General features: G+C 43.1%; 1 protein-coding gene and 1 long non-coding RNA gene across 3 annotated transcripts; one reads left to right on the forward strand and one right to left on the reverse strand.

The window, feature by feature from the left end:
• Positions 1-1638: 1638 nt before the first annotated feature.
• Positions 1639-3282, reverse strand: LOC117834534 (disease resistance protein Pik-1-like). The gene has a single exon (XM_034714089.1). The coding sequence runs from the start codon at positions 3280-3282 to the stop codon at positions 1639-1641; it is 1644 nt and encodes a 547-aa protein (XP_034569980.1).
• A 223-nt stretch (positions 3283-3505) lies between these two features.
• On the forward strand, positions 3506-8309 carry LOC117867005 (uncharacterized). 2 transcript variants are annotated; one of them, XR_004643082.2, is made up of 5 exons: positions 3506-4142; positions 4253-4373; positions 4557-4630; positions 5035-7799; positions 7875-8309. It is a non-coding gene; the product is annotated as an uncharacterized lncRNA (long non-coding RNA). The 2 variants fall into 2 exon arrangements; XR_004643083.2 differs by having other exon boundaries at positions 4256-4373; positions 7875-8308.
• The last annotated feature ends 16345 nt before the right edge of the window (positions 8310-24654 follow it).

Below are 24654 nucleotides of genomic sequence, written 5' to 3' on the forward strand. Positions count from 1 at the left end.
TACAGATACATAAATTGGATTGTGTCCATTTCTAGAGCTTCAATTTTTTTTTTGATGATGGAATAAAACACTGTCCCAGCCTCTACATCTTGAATGTGCAACATTCATGATGCATTTGACCAATGATTATTAAGGAACATACGACTCCATCAATACGACTCCATCAAGAACATTCAACAGTCAACAGACGACAGAAAAATAAGGTCTGAATTCTAGAGCTTAAAATATACATAATCTAAGTTCTTAGTACTGAAAGTATTTTTCTTCGGGCATATGGAGTGTTCTCTAATTGAGAACTAGTTCCAGCTTGCGCTAGTTTATTTGTCTAAAAAGAAAGTATTGTGTTCAAACTGAATGCATAATGCACTAAAATATTGTACAAAGGTGACTTTACAAGGATTTATTATGTTTACAAAATCGGTGGTTGGTGTGACGTTAGAAATATATTTGACCAGGTACAAAATGAATGATATAGAAAAATGGAAAGAGCTGGGTATGAGTGTGTCCGCCCAATTTATAATTGGTCCACCTGTGGTGTGTGTGGACCCTTTTTCATGGGTCAAGAATGACGGTGGGCTAGGTGCAGCCCAAATTTTGACCAACTGAGCTGAGAAAGCCCACTGCTCTAGCAGTACTAGTTCCCTTACCCATTTCTTTCCTTCTCCTTTTATAGTGAAATTATATATTACCACACCTACAGAAGCTTAGTGCACTCAGAAAGCCCCGGGCCAGTCATTCAACAATTCTCGAAGCCGTTTTGAATTTGATCCACCATGTTGGAAGCTGTTGTTGTCAAAGCAGAGTGTGCTATCATGTGTGGGCAGTTTAGCCACAGCTCCAACAGGGGTTTGACGATGTTGACCAAGGCTTACATATCCCAGAAGGTACAATAGGGCAAAGTGAAAAAACTGTTGGGAAGAAGATGACATAAAAGTCTGCATATACAACCACATTAAGGCACATGGATGAGCCCATTCGCATCATCAACACAATCTTGCAACTGCTGCAGAATACATACGGGAGCAAATTATTAACAGAACTGGATCACAGGCATAATGGGGTGTTTGGATACGAGGTACTAAATGAGGGTCACATTGGATGTTCGGACCCTAATTAGGAGGACTAAAAATGAGCTAATTATAAAACTAACTGCAGAACCCCTATACTAATTCACGAGACGAATCTATTAAACCTAATTAATCCATCATTAGCAAATGGTTACTGTAGCACCACATTGTCAAATCATAGACTAATTAGGCTTAATAGATTCATTTCGCGAATTAGACTCTAGCTGTGCAATTAGTTTTGTAATTAGACTATATTTAATACTCCTAATTAGTATCCAAATATCCGATGTGACAGGTACTAAAGTTTTTATGAGTGTGTTGCAAAACAGGACCTAAGTCATGGCTACATTGACCCAAAGGAAATGTTGGACGGAATGCTCAGTTTGCAGATGGTGCAAGCTACCATATGACGAACAGAAAGTGATCTGGAAAAAAATATTGAGAATGACGAACAAGCATAAATTGCGTTGTCCCACATAAATTGCGTACAGATACTTTAAATTGCGTTGTCCCGCATAAATTGCGTACATAAATTGTGTTGTCCCGCACAAACGGCGCGTCGATCTCTATTTCACAAACGGTGTAGTTCTGATTCTCCTGTACCACATGAACCCGCCACGTGGCCACAATCAGGAGCGAATTCCCCCTCTTCCGCGGTACTTGTCCAGCTGAAGCTGAGCTCGCTTCTCTGCTGCCATGAGATGTGACTTCCGTCGTTCAATAATATAATCTTTACCCGTGCTGCCCTGAATAGTTTATCTCTTTTTTCGACAATGGCCTTATCGGCAAGGCTTATCCATTTTGCACCCGTGCCGAAAGCCAACATGTCATTGACCCAAAGGGTGATCTTGTTGGGGTGCTCCACGGCTTCTTTTCTCAGGTCATCAATTGTCTCGCGGATGCCCGGACCGTCACTTGTATAGTACTCGGAGCATCGAAACACAACCTTCTCAAGACTGTCTAGATGCTTGATGCCCATGTAGTAGTCTTGACTTGCTATGCCGGTGTAGAACTTGAACTCAAGATGCTTCATCTTTGGCATGGCTCCACGCTTGAAGGTGATCACCCGTGGCAGACGGCAATCGACGTAGAACGTCTCTAGCTTTGGAAACCATCCACCGGTAATGGCAATCGGCTCCCGTGGGAGGACCTCGAACCTTAGTTGGAGAGCCTGCAGGTTGGGCATCTGCGTCTTCAGAAACTCGAGGTCTTCGTGCACCAGTTTCCAGAGCCTGATATCTAAGGTGCAGACATTGCACAAGTCTTGCTTGACCCACTTCGGGACTTTCATGTGTCTCCCGGCAACTCTAAGAATCCAAACTGGTAGGACTTCACACCTCTCGCCGAAATGCTTAAAGAGGATGAGGATGGATAGGTCATCCCTGCACTTTGCTTCAGAAGAGGAAATAATAACCTCTTCACGACCACTTGAGCTAATGACACCCAGAGGCGACATCAACTTCTCCACTTCAACAGAAAACCTATGTATATGTGCACCAACAACCACACTTAATAACGGATTCGTGTCTTTACTGTAGGATAGCTCTCGGACCTTAGTACCACTTATGTCCAGAGTCCTCAGATGCTGCAGTTTCCCGATTTCCTTAGGCAACTCTATCACCCATGTCCAGCTTATATCCAGAGTCTCCAAGCGCTCAAGGTTCTTGATTTCCCTTGGTAGCTCCGTGACCTCTGTGCGACTTACATACAAAGTCTTCAAAGATTGCAATTTCTCGATCCACGTGGGCAGCTCCGTGACCATTGTGCGACTTACATCCAGAGTCTCTAAGTGCTGCAGTTTCCCAATTTCCGTGGGTATTTTACTAATCCGTGTACCTGCCACGTACAGGGTCTCCAGATTCTGCAGTCTCCCAATCTCCCGTGGGAGCTCTGTGATATCATCGCAGCCCATAAGATCAAGACACTTGAGCCAGATCAGCCTACATATATCCACCAGATGACCATTCTCTGGACTACTGCTGCCATGTATTTGTAGCACTCGCAGCTTTTTGAACGCCTTGAAGGGGACACCATCCAGCTGGCATTGATAACCAGAAACAACAAGGGAGCGAGTATGAGACAGCACATCCTCATCTGGACAGCGATCCGTGCTGAGAGAAAGACGACGGATCTGTTTGGCATGCGAGGAGTTGCCGGCCCAATCGTAAGCAATAAAATTATCTTCCTTTGCTTTGCACACGAGGAAGGCTTCCATATCGGGGTCAACTAAGTGCACCACCCCGTCCCGCTGCAGCAGATTCCTGGCGACAAGCTTGTCAATATGTAAGCTTCTGCTATTTCAACTTGCGAAACAAATCCTTGAGGAATCCATTTTCTCACCAAGCATTTCGTAAAAAAAATATACCGATATATGGTACTCCCTCTGTTCCGTTTTATAGTTCGTCCTGGACTCCAATAAAATTGTCAAATTGTAGATCATCCTCGCCTCCCGCAGTTCACTCCGTTCTTTTATTTTCCTAAAATACCCTCGCGCTCTCTCCTCCGACTCGTCGTGCGAACCCCGCACTCCTCCGCCCCCAAATCGCATCACACCGGAAGGCAACCCTGCACATCTCTGCCGCCCTCACCTTCTCTCCACCACTCGGATTCGATTCAATCCTCAACCGGTGTCCTCCAGCAGGTAGATCTGAGGCGTCGACAGTAGCGCCCGCCGTCACGCCGCCCCTGGCCCCAGCGCCCGCCGCTATGGCTCCTGCAGCCATCCCTGTCGCGGAGTACTTGCTTGAAAGGTTTTGCCTTTGGGAGGGTTTGGCCGCTTGGTTGGGTGGTGCGTGCTCTGCTGTGCCGGCTGCGCCGGCGCCGCCCGGCCGCTCGACACCCTGTCCGGTGCTCTTGTCTGTCCTTGCCGGCTCCTTCGCTTGGGTTGTACAGATCGATGCGTTTTTACTGTCCTTGTGCTTGCTTGGATTTAGTAGCTTGCAAGCTCTGTGATCTGATTACGCCCTTGCATGCTCTGTGATCTGATTTGCTCTGTGATCGGATCTGCTGCAGAAGCTGTCGCTGGATTCGCAGCCCAAGGCGGCGGATGCCACAGAGCCTGCCGGTGCCAAGAAGGTAGGGATGAAACAGAAGCTTTCATGGGTTTTCATCTTGTGTGTGTTCGTGGTTTGCTCCAGGTGATCTGTGATTCTGATTCGCTTGTTTGTCTGTGCTGTTCGATTCAGCAGGGTGCTGCAGCGACCCAGCCGCTGAGCGTGTCGATCCCGCCAGAGCGGTCCATCATGCCGGTGCTTCAAGACTTTATGGATCCCAACCTGTTCTATCTGCCAGCGTATTACTATGGAGGTGAGTGAGGGACCGTGTAAAAAATTCTTATGGTGCCCTTTTCCTATCTCGCAGGAGTATCTTGGCAAGTTGTTTGCTGGTGTTGTCTTCCTAGTGGTGTGCCAGACTGTAGGCTTGATTACTTCTTCGTTTGAGAGTTCTGTGATTTAGATGACTGAACTAGTGCTGTCTCGTGTCTTACAGGCTACGACGGTTCCATGAATGAGTGGGGTGATTATCCTAGATATCTAAATCAAGACGGAGTGGAGATTGCCCCAGTAAGTAATCCTAGAAGATCTTTTCCTTCAACTTGTCATCCGATGCTTCCAATGACTATTTGTATCCTGCAGCATATTCTTAATGTAGAAATGGTCAAAATGCTTGCTAGTATTATTGTCTGCTGCTAGGTGATAGCTGTACTGTCGTGTCTATTGTTGGACATGTAGGAAGTGGAAAGCTATTCACTCTCTTTTTTGGGTATGGTTTGTGCTTTTGGCTGGTTTTCTCTTTTCCTTGTGCTCCCTGCACTGTTACCTCATGTTAGAAAGGTTGTTTTCCTTGTCTGCCACTAACATCGTGTCATGAAAATTATGCATCTTGTATCTTTTTATGCTCTTCTAATATTTGTGTTACTCCTGGAAGCATCATGTATACCATTTTGAGGCTCTTTGGAATTTCACAGGCAGTATATGGTGATATTTATGGATATGGGTATGCTCCCTATGGTGCATACTCTCCAGCCAGTTCGATCCCCAGTTCCAACAGTTGATGGCCAGATGTTTGGTGCGCAGCATTATCAGTATCCAACTGCGTATTTTCAACCTCCTACACCAGTTCCTTCTAAATTTAGTGATAGTATTGTTAAGAATACAAAGCTGTGTCATCTATGCACTTCTTCTGCTTATCCATATGTTTCCTGCTAGGCTAATACTCCACTGTTTCAGAGTCACAATAGGACAAATCTCATTTCACATTTCATGACACTTATTAGTCTAACCAGATGGGGAGCATAATCTTCTGTAGAATTTCATTTTCTTTAAACAATTCAAGGACATACTGTGCTTTCAAATATAAGAAATATGTGCTTCCTGATCGAGCAGTTTACAAAGTTTTACCTTTGCCCTTCATACTTGAGTTGATTATGGCATCTATGATCTTTCTTAGAACTCAATAAAAACTGGTCTTCCTTATGGCAGTAACGGTTATGACTCCAGGTTATATGGTCGATGGGGTTTTGGTATGGACAACAGGTACATTGTCTTAAGTGGCACATTGTCAAGAAAACTGTTGTGTTCTCAAATCAGTCTATGGAAACATACTCCACACAAGCTATGTTCTCAAATCAGTACTCCACACAAGTCTAGATTTGCTTAAACACAGTAATACTCCACACCATTAACATTACAACACAATAATATCACGCTCAACCATAAAGAGCTAGATTTGCTAGTGCACTATCATAGAGATCTTTATCACATGACAATCGATGAGGTAGCCTCCCTTCTCTTTCTAGCCTTCTCTTGTTGATATGTGGATTTTTGTACCTATTTCCTCCTCCAATCTTCATCACCTCCTTCATGCACATCTGGAGACTTAGGAACACTCTATTTAGATTTTCCACATCATATGCTTCATACTCTTCCTCCACTCCTTGAATTAGCTCTTCAATAGTTGTAGGGTTTCTGGAATCAGTTAAAGACTGGAGGGATCTAAAGAAACCTAGGTCTAGTACATTCATGTCTGGGGAGTTAGGTGGTTGTTGCATCAATCGGATATCTAGCCCTGTAGCCGCCACAGCTTGAAGGAAGGCTGGGTCATTTAGACTAACATGTGTTCTTGCGTTGTCCTGTTGGATGTAAATAGTCTCATGAATAGCATCCTGCGGCCACACTGATTTGATTGCTGGGATAACTTTTTCAATTAGATATTGCCTCATCACCTCCCTGTTGACTATGATTGACTTTGTTTCCAAGGTTCCTCTCTCCCTATTATGGCTCCTTCTGGCTGCAGGCACCTCTTTTACAAATGCCCATACACCAATCTTTCCAAAAAATGTCATAATCCCTTCAGCATTACGTCTAGGCCTCGCCACAACTGTCAGAAGCATGACTTTGCCAATGCTATTCTTGTTCTGAATAGTACGTTCAGGGTCATCTTCTTCTGGTAGGAGGTAGTATTTCCTTGTTTTTTGGTCATATAATTTCTCATCCATGTGGAGTATATTTTGCATGTCAATGAATTTAGGTTGAGCATCCCCTAGAGTTTCCTTATCTATCATTAAAATGCAAAACTGGAGCCTCTCCCTCTTATTTTTCTCTTTCAAGTGTGGCTTCAATGTATTGGAGTGGCATCTTATCAAGCCTAACTTGAACTTCCTGTGTAATGTCGAAATACCGACTTCTAGTGACTTAGCTAGTGATCTTAAGGTGGATCTTCTATTTAGTGGGATTGTGGCCATTCTAGAGAGCTCAAGTTCAGCTTTCTTGCGACCGCATCGGCCAGTTCTTTTGTTAGACACATCAACTTCCAGCCCAAGTGCAATTTGCTCCCTTGCAGTCTTCCAAATCTTTTGAATAACTCGAATTTGTGTCTGAAAGAATGCAGCGACTTCCTTTGTTGCAGTCTTTGGTAATTTCCCATTTTTACTCTTTGCATGCAATGATGTGTAAGCAGCATATCTTTGGGCATTTGTTAGACATTTTCTTAACCTTATCTATGGTTGTTGCACACCTGCAAGGAGTAGCAAGTTTCTTTAGACGCATCAAACTAAAAAACAAATATATATGTTGCATTTATGAATCTATGTCTCTTACTCCATGTTTATCTCTATTCAAGTGTCTGATAAATATCTAATGAATATGTGTCTTATACTCATGTTGTACCTGCACCTTCAACGAGAGCATTGGCTTCTTCATCTTGAGCAGGAACAATGCCTTCATCCTGAGCCATAGCATCAATTTCCTCAGCAGCTACATCCTGAACTTCTCCGGGTATGATTTCACCAACTAGTTCTGCTGGGGGAGTAGAGTTGATGTCCAGAAGAAAACCTACTTCTAGATGAACACCTACAAGGACAACAATGGGATAAGACAATTAGATTGAATCAGATGACAAACTTAATTTCTTTATTTGTTTTTAAAGTTATTCTACTTCTAGTGATGAAAACTTGGCAATCAAGGGTTGATTTAGCATGTTTTTTGTGTTAGCTTCAAACTGAGTACTTTCTGATTGCATGTTAAAAAAATAAATACTCCAAGTATGCAAAGTTGTATCTGCACCTTCAGCAGGAGCAACACCTTGATTTGTAGATTATCAAAGTGGGCAATCAAGGGATGCTCTAAATCTCTTGTTCCACATATTGCTACTCTAAATGGAGTATGGAGCTTGTACCTACAGCTTCAGCGGGAGCATCATCTTCCTCATCAGATAATACCTCGCCTCCAGCAGGTACTAATTCTTCTAGAATAGTAGAGTTGAGGTCCAGAAGAGTATGCATATGTAATTGCCAACTTGTTGCTGCAGATAGATTGAAGCAAGCTTGGGCTGGCCGGAGATCCCAAGTGTTGGAGCTGCTCGCTTGCTAGAGACACATCCAGGAGTTTTGCAGAGATCGCTCGTGTTGGAGCTTGCTTGCTTGGCGGAGGCCGCACATCCAGAAGCTTGCTTGCCGGAGGTCACGTGTGCAGGAACTTGCTTGCCGGGGAGTCCGGCTAGCCGGCTGGTCGGGAAGCAGCGATCGACGGGAGGTCACCGCTTGCGTCTGGATCGCGGCAGGTGGAGGGCCGATAGGTTCAAAATTCAAATTGCAAGCTAGCGTGCGTGGGAGATGGGAGGGTTGGGGGCACGGGCACATGTGCTTGTACAGCTGGATGGTATAATTGAGGGTATATTTGACCTTTTGTTAGTTTTCTTAATTATTCTGAAACTGATCAGAACGAACTATAAAACGGAACAGAGGGAGTACAGTATAAGCAAGTCCTCAGCTGAACGGCCGGAAGATCGTCGAAACCAAGGCATAGACTCTGGACCTGTGGTTTCAAGGATGGAGTACTCAGAAACCCATCATCCAGAACGTGGCTTGCCCGTGTATCCCATTACGCATCATCACCTTGCACATGGTGGCTCTCTGCCCATGCTGACGACAAACAGATTACTGCTACCAGACAAAAATAAAATGGTCGCCCCCTGCACATAACCGCAATCTTAGTGGACATCCCCTTCGCGTTGGTTCCCTCGATAGATTTGCTCAGTCTCATAGCTGATAGTCTTTCAGCTTCCACACGACCAAAATACTGTGTGTACACACGTGCACCTTGTTAAGTTTCACATTTCTCAGCTATATTCCTGACCCGGGTCGTCGTGATTAATTTACAGCGCAGATTATTCTTAGGAAGGACCTTACGGATGACTTCCCATTCTTCCCAGTGCCAAATGTCATCAATTATGACAAGGTACCTAAAAAAATACAAGACCAAAGAAACTTTAACATTTGGGCCATCTTATCCCATCTTACTATTACTAATTGATTGGAATGTTCGTACTCACATGACCTACTAAAAAAACAGAATCCTAGTAATTCCCAAGGACATGCAGCCATCATTTTGGTAGTTAGCCTGGATAACTATAGGCACTGGATCAAATTTTTTTCTAAATTATTCAATTCACGTCTCCGAATAACAACTTTTCATGCCATTGCAATAACGAAACATTATAATGTATCTAAACAAATAATGTATCTACATTTTGACACAAAACATTATAATGTATCACAAATAATTATTGGTAACCAATTTTTAAAAATAATATGCGACCAAACATAGTTACTTCATAGAGGACATCTTGGTACTAAGTTGTGTGCGCTGAAACAACTTTTCATGCCATTGCAATAACAAAAAAGTTCAAATTACTCCCTTCAAGTATGGCCGACGTCTAGATAACCCCAATAAACTTTTTTTGATTTATTTTACACCTAGAACTATGCGAATTGGTCCAATTTATCCTTATATGATTTATCTTGCTAAGGGGTAAATTGGACAAATTAGCATAGTTGTAGGTGTAAAATGAACAAAAATAGTTTAGGGGTTATCAAAACTGTGGGCATACTTGAGGGAAGTAATTTGGAAACTTTCCTTATAGTAACAAAAAATGAAATGAATCATCTTGAATCCAGATTTTAGTAACAAACAAAGAGATGGGTTGGGATTAGATTACACCAAAAGCTAGGTTTTCAAACTAAACAGGTACCGCCTATGGTTTTTCTTGCAAGATTAGTAAGCAAGAATGAATTGGAAAGTCAAAATCTAGATTTGTCCAGTGATAACAGATAGTGTGGGGGCCGCCCCTAAAAGAGACCTCGAATGTCATTCATATAATTTCCTGGATCAGTAGATGATACGGGCATTTCTCACAAGAAGTATCACATCCATACTTCGTATAGCTTTTATTCACATTTTACATAAGGTTACAAGAGAAACAAAGTGCATACTACTAAGGGTAGCCTCAGAGTAGCTATACAATGGAGTTCTACGTTGTATTCCCAAGTCCATAGGCAACTTGGTTCCTAAGGTTGATCTCCAAGATCCCCATCATCTTCAACAACTATTTCTTCCTCTATAGAAAGAAAGCAGTAAAGCAAGTAGAGTACTCAGCAAATCCCACTGTCGTAGAGTTATTTCATGCTGTTTTCTCATGGAGGGCTTTGGTTTGATATTTGCCGACAAGCCATTTTTATGCAGGGTGAAAGGTTATAGCTTCTAAAAGGAATATAGGACATTTAGCAATAGTTTGTTGGTCCTGCAAGGGGGGAAACTACATCCCTTCCAGTACCTGTATTTTATTTAGCATCAGGATCTGTCAGGGACTTTCTAAGCTAGCTTTGCCTTATTTAGAAACAACTTTTCAGGCCAAGGCCCGAGACACAAGATTTTCATAAAAACAATGTTATGACTATCAATGGGAGCTTTAACCAAGTGGGCTCATATCTGTGAGCGTCGACTATCTAGATACATCCCGGGAAAACAGATTCATCATAAGGCCACAAGGCCACTCTGGACCTCAACCTATGACCCATGTCGACCATACCTAGGACAAAGCGAAGGTCATGTTCCAGTCTACCCATTGCCCACCATGGCCCCTTGGGGTGGTTCACTAAGTTCATCTGGTGGGGTGCGAATCAAGGCCTCACACTCCCGAGGGTTGTACCTTTTTGGCGCGTGTGGTTGTACGATTCACCAGATAGACTTGCCGATGAATCGGTCCTTATATGACTAGAGTATGCTTTTTGGATAGGATCCTCCATCAAGGCTACCCTATTACTCTAGTGTCTAGCCTTATCTAGTTGCTAGACTTGTTAGTTATTTTTATCTAATTTTCAAAGCACTCACGCCTTTTGGTATTTTGTAAACTTGTGAATGACTCCATAAGTAGTTCCTAAGCGATTCTATTGCATCCTAAGTTTATGGTATCAAGGAGGGCTTGAATTATTTAGGAATAACTAAGTAGCGTAGAGGAAATATTATGCAAGGTTTTTAATGGAAAGTCCATGTTATTATCTTGGCTCATCTATTTATAAAACTAGGGATTCAAGGGATGATAATGCGTGGGACTTACCTTCTTCAAAGTCTTGTTCGATGAGAACTTCCTCTTCGTAGTCTGGGTCATCAAATTCGTTCCCAGTATTATCGAATTCTACATAATCGTAGTTATAAGAAATCAATCAAGAAAACATGGCAATACATCAAACATGAGTTAAAAGAGTAGAATTAGGTATTAGAAGGCTTGGGTGATTTTCTAGATTTTTCTAGGATTTTTTTAGAGTTTATTGAAATGGTTTCCTATTTTTGGTCACATGAAATCTAGGCTTTTCTATTTTTGGAAAGGATGAGAGTTTGCTCTTGGGAGTTTTGGTGTGGGATTTGGGTAAACAGTGTATGGATGGGTTTAGAATCATCTCTAATATTTTTGGTAAATTATTGGTAATTTTTATCATGGTGAAGTAAAGTTTGGGGTACAAGAACCTGGGTGGCCGTAGCAAAGATGAGAGGGAAAGAGAGCAGGGCAGATAGGTGGGCCAGAGCGTGACATGGCAAAGGGGGTCCACGCGGGGCTGGCGTGGTTGGGCTGTGCTGTGGACTGGTGGTCCATGTGTTGTACTAGGGGGGCATGCTTACAGTCCTTGTGGGCTTGGAGTAGGGAAGGGGGAGAAGGGGTGGCACCACTCGGGCTGTGATGCCGGACCACCGTGTAGGGTAGAGCTGCTTGCCGGGGTGAGCTGTGCCAGGCGGGGTAGTGTTCGGGTCAGGTCAAAACGCAGCTGGGGTGCTAGAGGGGGTCATGGCCGGCGGCAAGGCTAGAGCTCATCGGAGCTCCTACAACGGAACGGTAGAAAGGGGAGAGGAGAATAGGGGCAGCAGCGGCTGGGCAACAACCTAGGGAGGATGGAGGAGTACCTCAGGTACGTATGCGAGCAGCACAACAACCGAGAGAGGGAACAACGATGAGCAAAGATGGTGGGTTGAGCAGCGGTGGAGGAGCTCACGGGGAGCAGCCGGCGGGGTTGCTGCAATGCTCGGGGAGGGGTGGCTAGTGCCACGCAACAATCCCCAACTTTGACCCAGCTCGACTCTAGGAAAAAGAGCGCAGCAGCGAGTGGGGGTGGCATGGCACAGTTTCTAAGTTCGGTGAGAGGGAATTAAGATGGAGTGGGAGGGGCACGAGAGCAGTGAGGAGCGTTAGGGCTATTTATACCCTGGGGACGCTGTGGTGAGCCTCGACCAAGCTTATCTGGTTGGGGTTGCGTGGCACCGGCGTGACGATGGCGGTGACACGTGTCGTGGATGGCGGGAGCAGATAGGGTCAGGGAAGGAGTTTTGGCAGGGGGACGGGTGTATCGGACGCGTGTTGACACCTATTTTTTGACCAGAGTCAACCATAGAGGATAGAGTTCCGAAGCTAATACGGGCAAAGAAGACCGAAGCAGAACCCACTCCACTAGATAAGCGAAAGAGCGTGGAGATGTATCTTAGGAAGCTTTAGTTTTAGTTTTTTGATTAATTGTAATAGTCATTGTCATAATCGACGACTTGGCAGGGTATAAATATAAGCCCAAGGCCTTGTAATCAAATAATAAACAATCAATCAACACAATAGTTCTTCCTTTTCAGCGCCCCCGCAAATCTTAGGAGTAGGAGTAGAGTAGAATTGGCGAGGCAAATCTTAGGAGTAGGAGTAGAGTAGAATTGGCGAGTTTCTTCTTACGCACAGGTGTATCAGAACTTTCTCGGTTAAGTCCGATATTTTGATCTCTTAATGTAAGGCTAGTAATCGAGTTACCAAGAATTGAATAGGGCTTCATCGTTTCGACCTCCTGTTTATCTTCGAAGTGCTTATAGTTATTGAGTTGTTTGGTTTAATTAAGTTGCATTTCATCAATCTCTTAATTACATCAAACGCTCACAGTTATCAGGTTGCTTAGATCTAATTAGGTTTATTCTGCATCGACTTCCTAGTTGTTTCTAAGCGCTCACCATTTATCTGATCGTATCAGCTACTTTGCTTTGCATGCCTTTATTGCTTTATTTTTACTAGATCCAATCTTTACCCTCGCCCCTTGCATTACCAGCCATTAGATCTTTAGTATGAGACTGCTGCTGTGGAGCCGATGCTGTCTTGGTTGGGTCCGATCCATCCATCCCAGTAGCAGTCCGATGCCATCGAGCTGATGGCCACGTGTGCAAGGCCTTGTTATTACTTTCTAGTCTTTTAAACCAGAAAGAGCGAGTTAATGCCCTGCGTTGCCATGCTGTCTTTGTTTAGTCCGATCCATCGGCTCGTGACATTGATTAGCTCCAACGGTCTAATTAACTATAATGTAATAGACAAGTCGTTTCTTAATGGCAGCTGTTTTTACTAAGGTCTATCTTCGCCCGTTGGCTCATATAGCTTATGGCACATGCCATTAATATTATCTATTTTACTTACACTACATGATTACATTTAACGTATCTTATCAGTGTTTATTCAAAGAATACCAACCCATGAGTTTGAAGGCTTAGCCGCCTATTGGCTTAGGAATTTTATGTTTCCCTTATCAATTGCAAGTCAAATTGACTGGCATGCCACGCATCTTCGGGAGCCGATTTGGAGATTGCACTGGAGCTAAGAAAATCTTCTAGGTCCTCATGTGTTATTCAACGCAGAGTCTGAAGCCTAGATTTTGCGTCAACATGCTCTTAACATGCCTAGTGGGACAAATTGCCTGATTACTTGGCCGATTTCAATAGTCGGCTCATCGAAGTCGGTCCTAATGGATACTGCAACTGATGATATAGATGGGAAGTTAGTACAAGGATTTATGTCAGCTGACCTACTAGAAGAAGTTGATATAGGCCAAGGTGATAGGCCAAGGCCGATGTTTATAAGTTCTAAATTAAGACATGAGTATAAGAAAAAATTAGTAGAGCTGTTGAAAGAGTACAAAGATTGCTTTGCTTGGGAGTGTTACGAGATGCTAGGATTAAGCCGAACAATAATGGAGCATCGGCTACCAATCAAACTGGGCTATATAGACTATTGGCCTTTCAAGCATCCTGCAAGGAGATTTAAGCCAAAATTACTTGAAGCGATTAAAGCTGAAATTACAAGATTGTACAAGGCCAAGTTTATTAGGCCATGCCGCGGAGTTGATGTCTAATATTGTGCCTGTCATCAAGAAAAAGGGAAAAAATAGAGCCTACGTGGGTTTCCGGAAATCTGAATAAAGCTACACCAAAGGATGAGTACCCAATGCCAGTTGTAGATACAATGTTTGATGTAGTATCAGGTCATAAAATCTTGAGTTTCATAGATGGGAACGCAGGGTACAATCATATATTCACTACCGGAAACCTCAAATTTGCCGAGTGTTTTTTTTGCCAAGTGTTTTCTTCGTACACTCTGCAAACAAGCTCTTTGCCGAGTGCCGGGCTAAAAACACTCGGCAAAGAAAAAACACTCGGCAAATGAGGGACTTTGCCGAGTGTTAAAAAAAACACTCGGCAAAGAGTTGGGTTTGCCGAGTGTTTTTTTTGACACTCGGTAAAACAATAATTTTTTCCCTCTTTTCACCTTGAAATTTTTTCTACTCCCCACATACAACATGTAGTACTCATGTTAAAATTTGGTATATTTTTTAATTTGTTTGCTATATTTATTTAATTAATTGCATTTCAAGAAAATTTTTGGTGTAAGTCAAATTTGAACCGCAAGTGATTCAAATTATAGAATAAAATGAGTACAAAAATGATATTCATGTTATTTGGCCCAATTTGAGACCTGACCCGTGAAATGAAAAGAAATTTCGAACATCTTGTTCAGGAAACATGACCACGAACATGTGGCAGTGGTATTTTTAAATGGTAAAAAAAACAAGCAAAGTTTGAAAATCATGAGATTTGTCATGATGTGATGATACCATACGTGGAGGCTGTGGAAAAAAATTGAGAAGGTTTTGCACATTTCATCATGTATGATGTTTACAAACCGAAGCATTTCAGTAGAAGAATAGTAACATTGAGAAGGATTCGATAAGATTTGGAGTCAAAGTGACGGTCGAGTTTTGATTTGACTACAAAACTTTTTGTATAGTCAATAGAGAATATATATTATTTCATGTGAATTTTTGGTAATTTTTTCGAACTGTTGGATAATTTTTGAATTTTTTTTAAATAGCTTTGCCGAGTGTCCCACCTAGGACACTCGGCGATTTTTTTTTGTTTCCGCACTGCCCCCAAGACATAGTCCTACCGACCCTAGCACTCCACCAAACCCTCTCCGCAACCCCCACCTGCCCCCTCGTCTTCCTCTGTAACCCCCACCCGCGCGCCCCCTCATCTTCCTCCGCCACCCCCACCCGCCCCCACCTTCCTCTCCCTGTCACCGCCGCCCCTTCCCTCCCTCCCTCTCCTTCCCCAGCTCCCTCCCCTCCAGCTAGATCCACACCGTCCTTCCTCAGCTCCCTCCCCTCAAGCAGGATCCGACCTCTCCTTCCCCGGCTCCGTCCCCTCCGGCCGAATCCGGCCTCTCCTTCCCCGGCTCCCTCCTCTCCGACCGCATCCGTGCCCCCTTCTTCCCCTCCGGCACGGATCCGGCGGCCTCCAGCTCTCTCCCCTACGGATCTGGCGTGGGCCAGGGGCAGCACGGGCCACGGAGCCATCTAGGAGCTCCAGGAGGTGTCGGCGGCAGGCTTCCCCTCACCTCCCCGGGTTCCAGTGGCGGCGTGGTATTGCTGGTAGCGGCGGGGGCTGGTGGCGCGGCGGCGGCGCTGTTGGTGGATGACGGTAGGCTTCATGACGTGGCGGCGGGAGGCAAGGGTGGCGGCCTGGTGGCAGCGGGGTTCATGGCCTGGCGGTGGGATTTGAACAGCTTTTTCCGCAGCCTTTTGACTCAACGTTCGCTTGCTTTAAATGCCTTCTTTAACCAACCGTTGCCTGTCATCCTCCCATTCTATAAATACGAGTCCTTCGCTGAATAGGATCCTATCACGAACGCCACCTTTTTCTGAAAATTTCTTCGTTGATCAAAGGGGCGCACCTCCTGGCCGGACAATCGGTGCACTATCTGGCTTAGATCTCAAACTCCTAGGAAGCATATTTTTCTTTAATGTGCGGTAGGAGCCCTTGAAAAGTGGTATCGGCCAGCTGTCGATCAGTCAAAATCAGACTATAGCATTTGTTCCTGACCTCTCTGAACCTCTGTATGTAGCTGGCCACCGACTCGTCGCTTCTCTGCTTGAGGCTAGTTAGATCTGATAGCTTCATCTCATGGACCCCCGCAAAGAAGTACTTGTGGAATTGTTTCTCCAAATCAGCCCAAGTGACGATGGAGTTAGGTGGTAGCGTTGTAAACCATTGAAAGGTTGACCCGGACAGGGATGATGAGAACAATCGCACCCTCAAAGTGTCCTGTGCAGTAGCTTCTCCGCACTGGATAATGAATCTATTGACGTGCTCGACCGTGGATGTGTCATCTTGACCCGAGAATTTAGTGAAGTCGGGCACCTTGTATCGATGAGGAAACGGCAACAGGTCGTAGGCGGGTGGGTATGGCGTCCTGTATGTGTAGGTCTATACTTTAGGCTTTAATCTGAACTGATCTTGTATTATATTGGCTATCCTCGCGGTCCAATCCACCTACTGCTGCTGGTGCTGATGTGCAATCGACTGAGCCATCGGCATATGCTGTTGGACTTGCGCCACCGTGATTGGGCGGAAGATTGGAGCGTGCTGTAGATCTTGCGGCTGGGCTATCGGCTGAGGAGCCGATGGCTGTTGTCGAGTAGGGTCTGCATGTCATAGCGCGTCCGCTGATTTCCATAGCAGCTTGTTGATATTGTAGGACAGTCGGCCAAGAGGCCAATGGAAATGACATTTGTACCGAAGATTTTGGGGCGTGAACTCCTGGAGGCACCCCATAACTGGTGACTGACAGTCAATCTGACCTGTTGATTGATAAGGAAAGAAAGGTATTAAATTCCAAAAGTTCGATCGGCTAAAATTCTAATCTATTTCAAGGATGTATCAGCGAATCGGCCGAATTAGTGTAGAGATAACCAGCTATGAAATAGCCGGTGATCACGTAGCAATTGTAAAAGAAACTACTGGAGTAACCTAAATAATGCTACAGGAACAACACTTGGAACAGATGTAATCTTCTGTATGATGATAAGCAAAATATTAATATAGCCGACAGTTCATATCTCAAGCTGGATAACTTGTGAGAAAAACTAAAATAACAGGTAAAACCTATAATTCTAGTAAATATCGATAATTAGTGAATAAATCTAAACGAAACAACAGTGATGCGCCCGAAGTTAAAGCTTAGATGTTACTCGATATGCGGAACTTACAAATTGGCCGAAGATCGTGTTGACACAGCCCTGCCAACTCGCACGAACTCGTGAAAAGAAAAAGTTTTTGGCGAAGTCGCCGACTTGGAAGTAAAGTTACGTGTAAAAGTAGATTTGTATTGATGATTGATGTGTTTTTTTACAAGCCTTACGAGGCACCTATTTATACACTGCTACAACTGATTTCCTAACCGACTATGATTTTATCTAATTCAAAATAACAAATATTTACACACGGATACAACCCGCATTGGAGTCGAGCACTGTCCAACTTTTCTATGGGCCAATCCTCGTCTTCTTCTGGTCACCACCTTGGCCCATTTTAGGCCCATATCGGCTAGTCTTCATCGACTCCCTCGGCTAATCGGCCAAAACATTGTAGCTCTATCAGCCGATTCCCCCAGCCATAGCTTCTTGCTTACCCGCATCGGCCACTTTTCTTTTCTTGACACCATCCTTAACACGTGTCAAAAACCGGCATCAACAGTAGCATAAATAACTCAAGAGGAAGAGGAGTCGCGTTTTCTTTCTCATGTGATGCAGGAGAGCTGCATGTCATTTCATTAATGGAGAAAAGCCAGGCTCAATAACCAAATTTTGAGTGGGGTAATTGATCCCTTTGACATCAAATTTTTATGTGGAGCTTGGGATTGATCTTGAAACTATCACAGATTTTGTGCTTTCAAAATGTGTAGATGTAAAGTGAGATTTAGTGTAACCTGTTTGGGATGTATGCGAAGAGAAACTTTATGGACAAATTTTATTCCGTGCTAAACCACACTCACACCAATGGAGTTTGAGGCTGCTTGGCCAGAACTACTGGATGAGTTTGTCCTACATAAGGATAGCACATTAGATAGCCTTTACAGCCAGCGAGAATTGTATGTACCGGCATATTTCAAAGACCAATATTGTGGCAGGATGGCATCGACACAGTGAAGCGAGAGCTCAAATTTTGTGATGAAGAGTTGTTTTGTTGACAAGCACACAGCTTTGCACAGGTTCACCAAATAAATGCTCGACTTCATGCATTGAAAGAAGATGAAGGAGTCTGAAGAGACATACCATGGAACAGTAATGTAACCAGCTTGTCAATTCATATTTATGGAGTGTGTGTTCAAATATCAATTCCTTAACTAACTGTTGTGCTTGTATTGTGATAGAGCAAGAGGCTCACAAGAAGCAAGTGACCTTCTGAAATCCAAGTTTCAAGGATTTATACTAGAAATGTGTTCAATGATTTTAAAAGAAAATGAACCATTGCACAACATTCGATTTAGAAAATAATCCAATAGAGGGAGAAAATTGCTATCTGGTAACTCACACAAATAGGTCTTTTAAAATATCTTGGGGGCAGCACCAGTTCGAAGTTCGTGCAAACAAAGAAAATGGCGACTTTCATTGCGAGTGCAAGGAGTGGCAGCATACAAGAACACGATAAAATGTTTCAATATTCATAATGTACATGCCAATTTCATTTTTGTACTCTTACTAGCAAAACTGCTATTTAGGTTTGTTCTGTGTGCAGTTTTTGAGAGCCTTCGTAAGGATCCAGCTAAAAAAATACCAGAACATTGCATTCTCCGTAGATACACAAAATATGCACAGCAAGAGTTGGGAATCGAGAGGAATGACAAGCTCCTAGTTGGGGTTGATGGAATCACACAGTTGTACAGAATCAGGATGTAACGTCCCAGGCAATGGCTGCAGCCCGCTCTGGGAGCATGTCGTCCACTGCACACCTTAGATTGAGAGAGGTGTTGGCAAACCTTGACAAAGACAACAAAGAAATACCCCTAGAAATCGACCCAAGATCAAGAAGCGGGCGTCAAGAAGCACCAGGAGAGGTAAAAATCTAAATGTTGCATTATGTCTAGGTTGTATGGAAGGTAATTAGCCACATACATCTGGGGATGATTTCACAGGAGTTATTTGGAAGTAGCGAAAGTAATGATGGCTCTGGTGAGAACACAAATGATCAACAATTGGCGAAAAAGGTAACCCAGGTGGTATTGTATCAGATCATAGGTGTAGGCGAGTTAACACACTAGGAAGGAAGATTTTCACAATATCAATGATGCAATGTGAAGCAGGCAATGGCACAAAGAAATGTGGATGGAAATGAAGCCAAAGAGAGGATAAAGAGGAAATGGGTTCTTGCAGCAGAACCGATATGATTTATAATGCATGGAGTATAGATACTGGAAAAGACACAAGTTAGCTTGCAGATCAACCAGAAATAGAAAAAGTATGTGGTTATTGTATTTCAGGATGCTTTTAGTGGAGACGTTGTGCACAACGTGATTGTGCGAACCAATTGACCAGACATGACAACTGAAGATAGAATAGTGCATGAAGGAGGTGCAAACCACGGTGGCCAGGTTAGACGAATGAGTTTGGAAAAATTAATGGTGGCACCATTGTGGCGTTAATTTTAAAGTTTCTACAATCATCTTTGCAGGATCATGCAATCAATGATAGACTAATAAGTTGAGTCCTATCTCCGAGAGCCAAGCCTAAAGGGCAGAGCATATCAGCATCTGAAAAGAAGGAAGTCTCCTTGGGAGCCAAGGGGGAGAAAAAGGGCACAAGGAGATGCAGTATTTGTGGGTACTAGACAACACATATTGCCAGAACATGCCCCAAACTCCAGCATAACAGAGAGCGACTGGAAGCAATGATGTAAGACACCAAGAAGTACAAAGACCACCTTGGGATGCTACTAAGCCACACCGGACAAAAGGGATAGATTTTGACAGGATCTCCTCCTAAAACAGGAACGTCGTGGAAGCAACAAATAATAAGATATGAAAATAGACAAAGCACACTAGTATAAATGAAAGATCCTAACATATATCGAAATGATTAAAGGCAAGGTTGAACAAATCGTAGCCATCATTAAGCATCAAACAAACTCTCAAAGAGAAAGACTTAAAAATTACAGAATCACACTAGAAAATTTTGATTAAAGAGAAGTGTGTGACGTACTGCTACTTCCCAACCCCCAAGCAAAGCATCCATCCATCAAGTACCTGAGATGATAAAACAGGGGTGAGATATAAATCTCAGCAAGTAACTAGCTTTAATAAGCTATTTAAACTACAGGTTCATTAGACAATGGTTTAACTATTATCAGCAAGCATAGGTCCTCAATGAAATAATAATAATAATAATATCAACTCCAATATCCTCATACATAAATAAAACCAATTCATCACCAAACCTTGGAGAAGATTCACTTGTCACCATCACTTTCAAATAAATGCTATAGAAAACCAATAGCACCCTACATGCAAATGCAATGCAAATGCAATGCAAATGCCATGTCTCTTGCCTTGATACTCAACAAAGTATGAAGTTGCATCGTTATGCCCAATAAACGATGCTGTACTGGTACGGTCATGGCTATCAAGTGGCGACATAACTCCATATTCCATGCATTGTGATGCAATGAATACAATGCCAAGACAGATCGCACAAAGAGAGTATACACCGCATGTACCAGGTAAGTCTCTCCTCATTTAACAACATACACCTCATCCTAATTATGCCAACAAGAGCCATGACCAAGTTATAAAGTAAACAACAAGGCATATGTAATAAAAACGGTAAGATATGCATAAACCTGTAATTGAACGGATCATATTGGATAAGTTATCATTCTGAAATTTAAGGTGGAGGTAGAAAAAAATAGCAAATTAAAGCTTGTAGCAATACGTTACTTGCCTCCCAACGAAGGAGACAGCCACTCTAAGCGTGATCCGGAGTGTTACCACCTATTTTGACACAATAAGATGAAAGCATATCTTCAAACAACCATGTGCACACAGCAAGTAAAGCACTCGTATAGCCCAACCCATCTAACAAGCAACAACGGTGCTCGCCTAGGCTAACCGCAGCAGTGTTGCTTCACTTTTTTATATCTTTAAAATTACAATAGATATGACAGCAAGAAAATAAACCTTAGAAAACTAAGGGAAAAATCTTACAACTTTGTTCAGATCCTTTATTTTTAACATAATCCAAAGAGGTGTAAAACTGCAGTTGAATGTGAAGAATAGAATCTGTCTGAAATTTCGGGCAGCAGCATACAAAACTCCATATCTCCCAAACCCATTGTCCAAAAATTCTCAAATTTTGTCAGGATATATATCTCTTAGCAACCTACAACTTTGTTATTATGGTTTTCCACGAATTTTCTCATTACTATAATCTAATATATGTGTGAACATCTGCTGTAAAAAATCTAGACATTCGGAAATAGCATACAAACAATATTCAATAACTGAAGGTATACTCCACCAAAAAATGTGAAACTTTGATAGAAGTTAGATCTCATAATATTCTACAACTTCTGTATGATCCACTTTCGGAGGAAAAATCGTTTAAGTTGCCAAAACTATAAGGACAGCAGCACTGCCTGAGCTACAGGTCATCACACCTTAGTTCGACCTTCAAACCGTGTTTTCCCCTACAAATCCATTAATCCCCATAACCAAGAACCATATAAAAATATCAATTAGCAGAGCTAAAGTGGATTCACCTCACCTTGGTCGTCCCCCAAACCTAGGGCAGCAAGATTGAGATGGGAAAAGCAAATCTAGAGAGAGGGAGGGTGCTGTGGAGAGGGAGAAAGACGTTCTTGGGGAGGAGCTCGAACAGGATGGGAGGGGGCGGCGCTGGGGAAGGGCTTGGTCCCCCGCCCCCCCAAGGTCTTGAGGGAAAGGATTTCGACTTGAGCCAAGGGTGTGGGTTGGTTTGCTAGGTCTTGGCCCAAATAGTGTTAGGACCTCTGAAACCCTTTTTTTGTTTAAAAAAATGGAATGTTACAAATGAAGAATAAAACGGGAGGTAGGCCACGAGGTGCAGAGAATAAGAGTAGTGCCAACCAGCATGATAGTGGAGGAGAAGAGAAGAACATAGGCTGACAACACGACACAAGAAACTGCCAACAAACTCATACATATGTGAGAGCAATGACGAGCAATTTGACGATACGGATACCGAAGTGTGAGGACTAGTTATGCGTTGCGCAATGATCACTGTCAATGCTAACTTGTGAATAGGAAAGAAATGAAAACCGTGTGATGATGTTCAAAACTATCAATTCTTTATTTTGTACAAAGGTATAAATCTTTGTTGTCATCTGTGCATTGCACTTGGTCGTGGATCTGGATGTAAATTATCTAGATCAGAATAGGTTGTGGAAGTGTTGATAGCAAGATGTGGTATGAGCATGACATTGACCGAATCAATTGGATCTAAATAGTTTAAACTATTTGATTTCGTTGATAGTCAAATAAGTAGCAGAAAAAAAAGTTCATGCAAAATCTGTAACTATGGAAAGTTTTTTTTTTTTTTGCGCGCACGTGCATTGGAAAGCAGCATCTGTAACCTGCATGCATGGTGATTACGGGAAGGATTGATGGCCAGTTTAACAACGGTCGATTTAACGCTTGATAAAAATATTTGGTTGCATGCTGCCTCGAGGAGTATGGAGACGCGGTGGCCAGCCTTACTCCGTGAATGACTTGGAGACTGGAGGTAAGAATAAGTTACCTCGTAATTATGGAATACGTGCCTGGCAAATCTTTTTAGAATCTATTCGGTTAACGGCTGCGTACGTGTGCTTGTTGCAAAGACCACGCCACCACAACAAGCTCTAGTAAATATTAAAAAAATTAAGGATGACCCGGCAAAAGCAAGGATTATTGGATGGCCGAGAGAATACGGTTGCAAGTCCTTGCTGGAAATGGATGACAGAAAAATCCTTGGTACGGCTCTGTCAGTGCATGCCTTTATCGAAGGAGATGTTTGACCAAGTGAAAAACGATTGTGAGGCAACCCACCTTCATTCATGCCTTGCATGCCTTAAATCCCGGATAAGGGTTGACGCAGACTAAATGGTTTGTGCGGCAATCGTCCTATGCTCATTGAATATAAAAGGGCATTGGGTATCCCTAGAAGAGATAAGAAACATTACCAGTAGTAGTTCCTCAGTGCACGCCTCCATGTGCAATGATGTCTAAGCCCATAGACATGTCTTTTGAAGAATACTAGGATTATTATCGCCAACAAGCGGTCTTGAAGGATGTTCCTGACATTTGTGAAAGTAGTGCCACGAGAAAAGAAGAACACGACAAAGGAACGGTAGTCAAGAAGAAAGAGAAGGTTAGGTGTACTTACTTTTGTCAAGTTTTTTGTTTAGTAATTTTAGGTATTTGATGTCACATATTTAATTAGCACATGTATCATTCCATAGGAGGTGGCAAGACCCATCGAAAAGACAAATTTGTTCATCAAGGAACACAACAGATTTATGAGCATATAGTATATGAGAAGTTGTGCCTTGTAGAAGGGGAGCTCCTGGACAAACTAGCGAGGAATGGCTCAACAGAAGGCGAGATTAGCATGGTGAGTTTCGAGTCTTTCAGCCTCCTTCAAATTGACTAGTTTGTCCAGGAGGCTGAAAGACTTGAAACTCACCATGCTAATCTCGCCTTCTGTTGAGCCATTCCTCGCTAGTTTGTCCAGGAGCTTCCCTTCTACAAGGCACAACTCCTCATATACTATATCGCTCATAAATCTGTCGTGTTCCTTGACGAACGAATTTGGCTTTTTGATGGGTCTTCCCACCTCCTATGGAACGATACATGTGCTAATTAAATATGTGACCTCAAATAACTAAAATTAGTGAGCAAAAACCTTGACAAAAGTAAGTACACCTGACCTTCTTCTGTTTCTTCTCGACTACCATTCCTTTGCCGCGTTCTTCTTTTTTCGTGGCACTACTTTCACAAATGTCTGGAACATCCTTCAAGACCGCTCGTTGGCGATAATAATCCTAGTATTCTTCAAAAGACATGTCTCTAGGCTTAGGCATCGTTGCACATGGAGGCGTGCACCGAGGAACTACTACCGGTAATGTTCCTTATCTCTTCCAGGGATACCCAATGCCCTTCCATATTCAATGAGCATAGGAACAAACCATTTAGTCTGCGTCAACCCTTATCCGGGGTTTAAGGTATGCAAGGCATGCAATGAAGGTGGGTTTCCTCATAATCGTTTTTCACTTGGTCAAACATCTCCTTCGATAAAGGCATGCACTGACGGAGCCGTACCAAGGATTTTTCTGTCATCCATTTCCAGCAAGGACTTGCAACCGTATTCTCGGCCATCCAATAATCGTTGCTTTTGCCGGGTCATCCTTAATTTTTTTAATATATACTAGAGCTTGTTGTGGTGGCGTGGTCTTTGCGCCAAGCACACGCAGCCGTTAACCGAATAGATTCTAAAAAGAACCAGGCACGTATTCCATAATTACGAGGCAACTTATTCTTACATCCAGTCTCCAAGTCAGTCACGGAGTATGGCAGCTGGCCACCGCGTCTCCATACTCCTCGAGGCAGCATGCAACCA

Source organism: Setaria viridis, chromosome 8, assembly GCF_005286985.2.
Source record: "Setaria viridis chromosome 8, Setaria_viridis_v4.0, whole genome shotgun sequence".
In the NCBI taxonomy this organism is placed as follows: Eukaryota; Viridiplantae; Streptophyta; class Magnoliopsida; order Poales; family Poaceae; genus Setaria; species Setaria viridis.

Coding starts and splice junctions, on each gene's coding strand:
- LOC117834534 (XM_034714089.1), bottom strand. CDS start 3,282: ATGGAAGCCTTCCTCGTGTGCAAAGCAAAGGAAGATAATTTTATTGCT.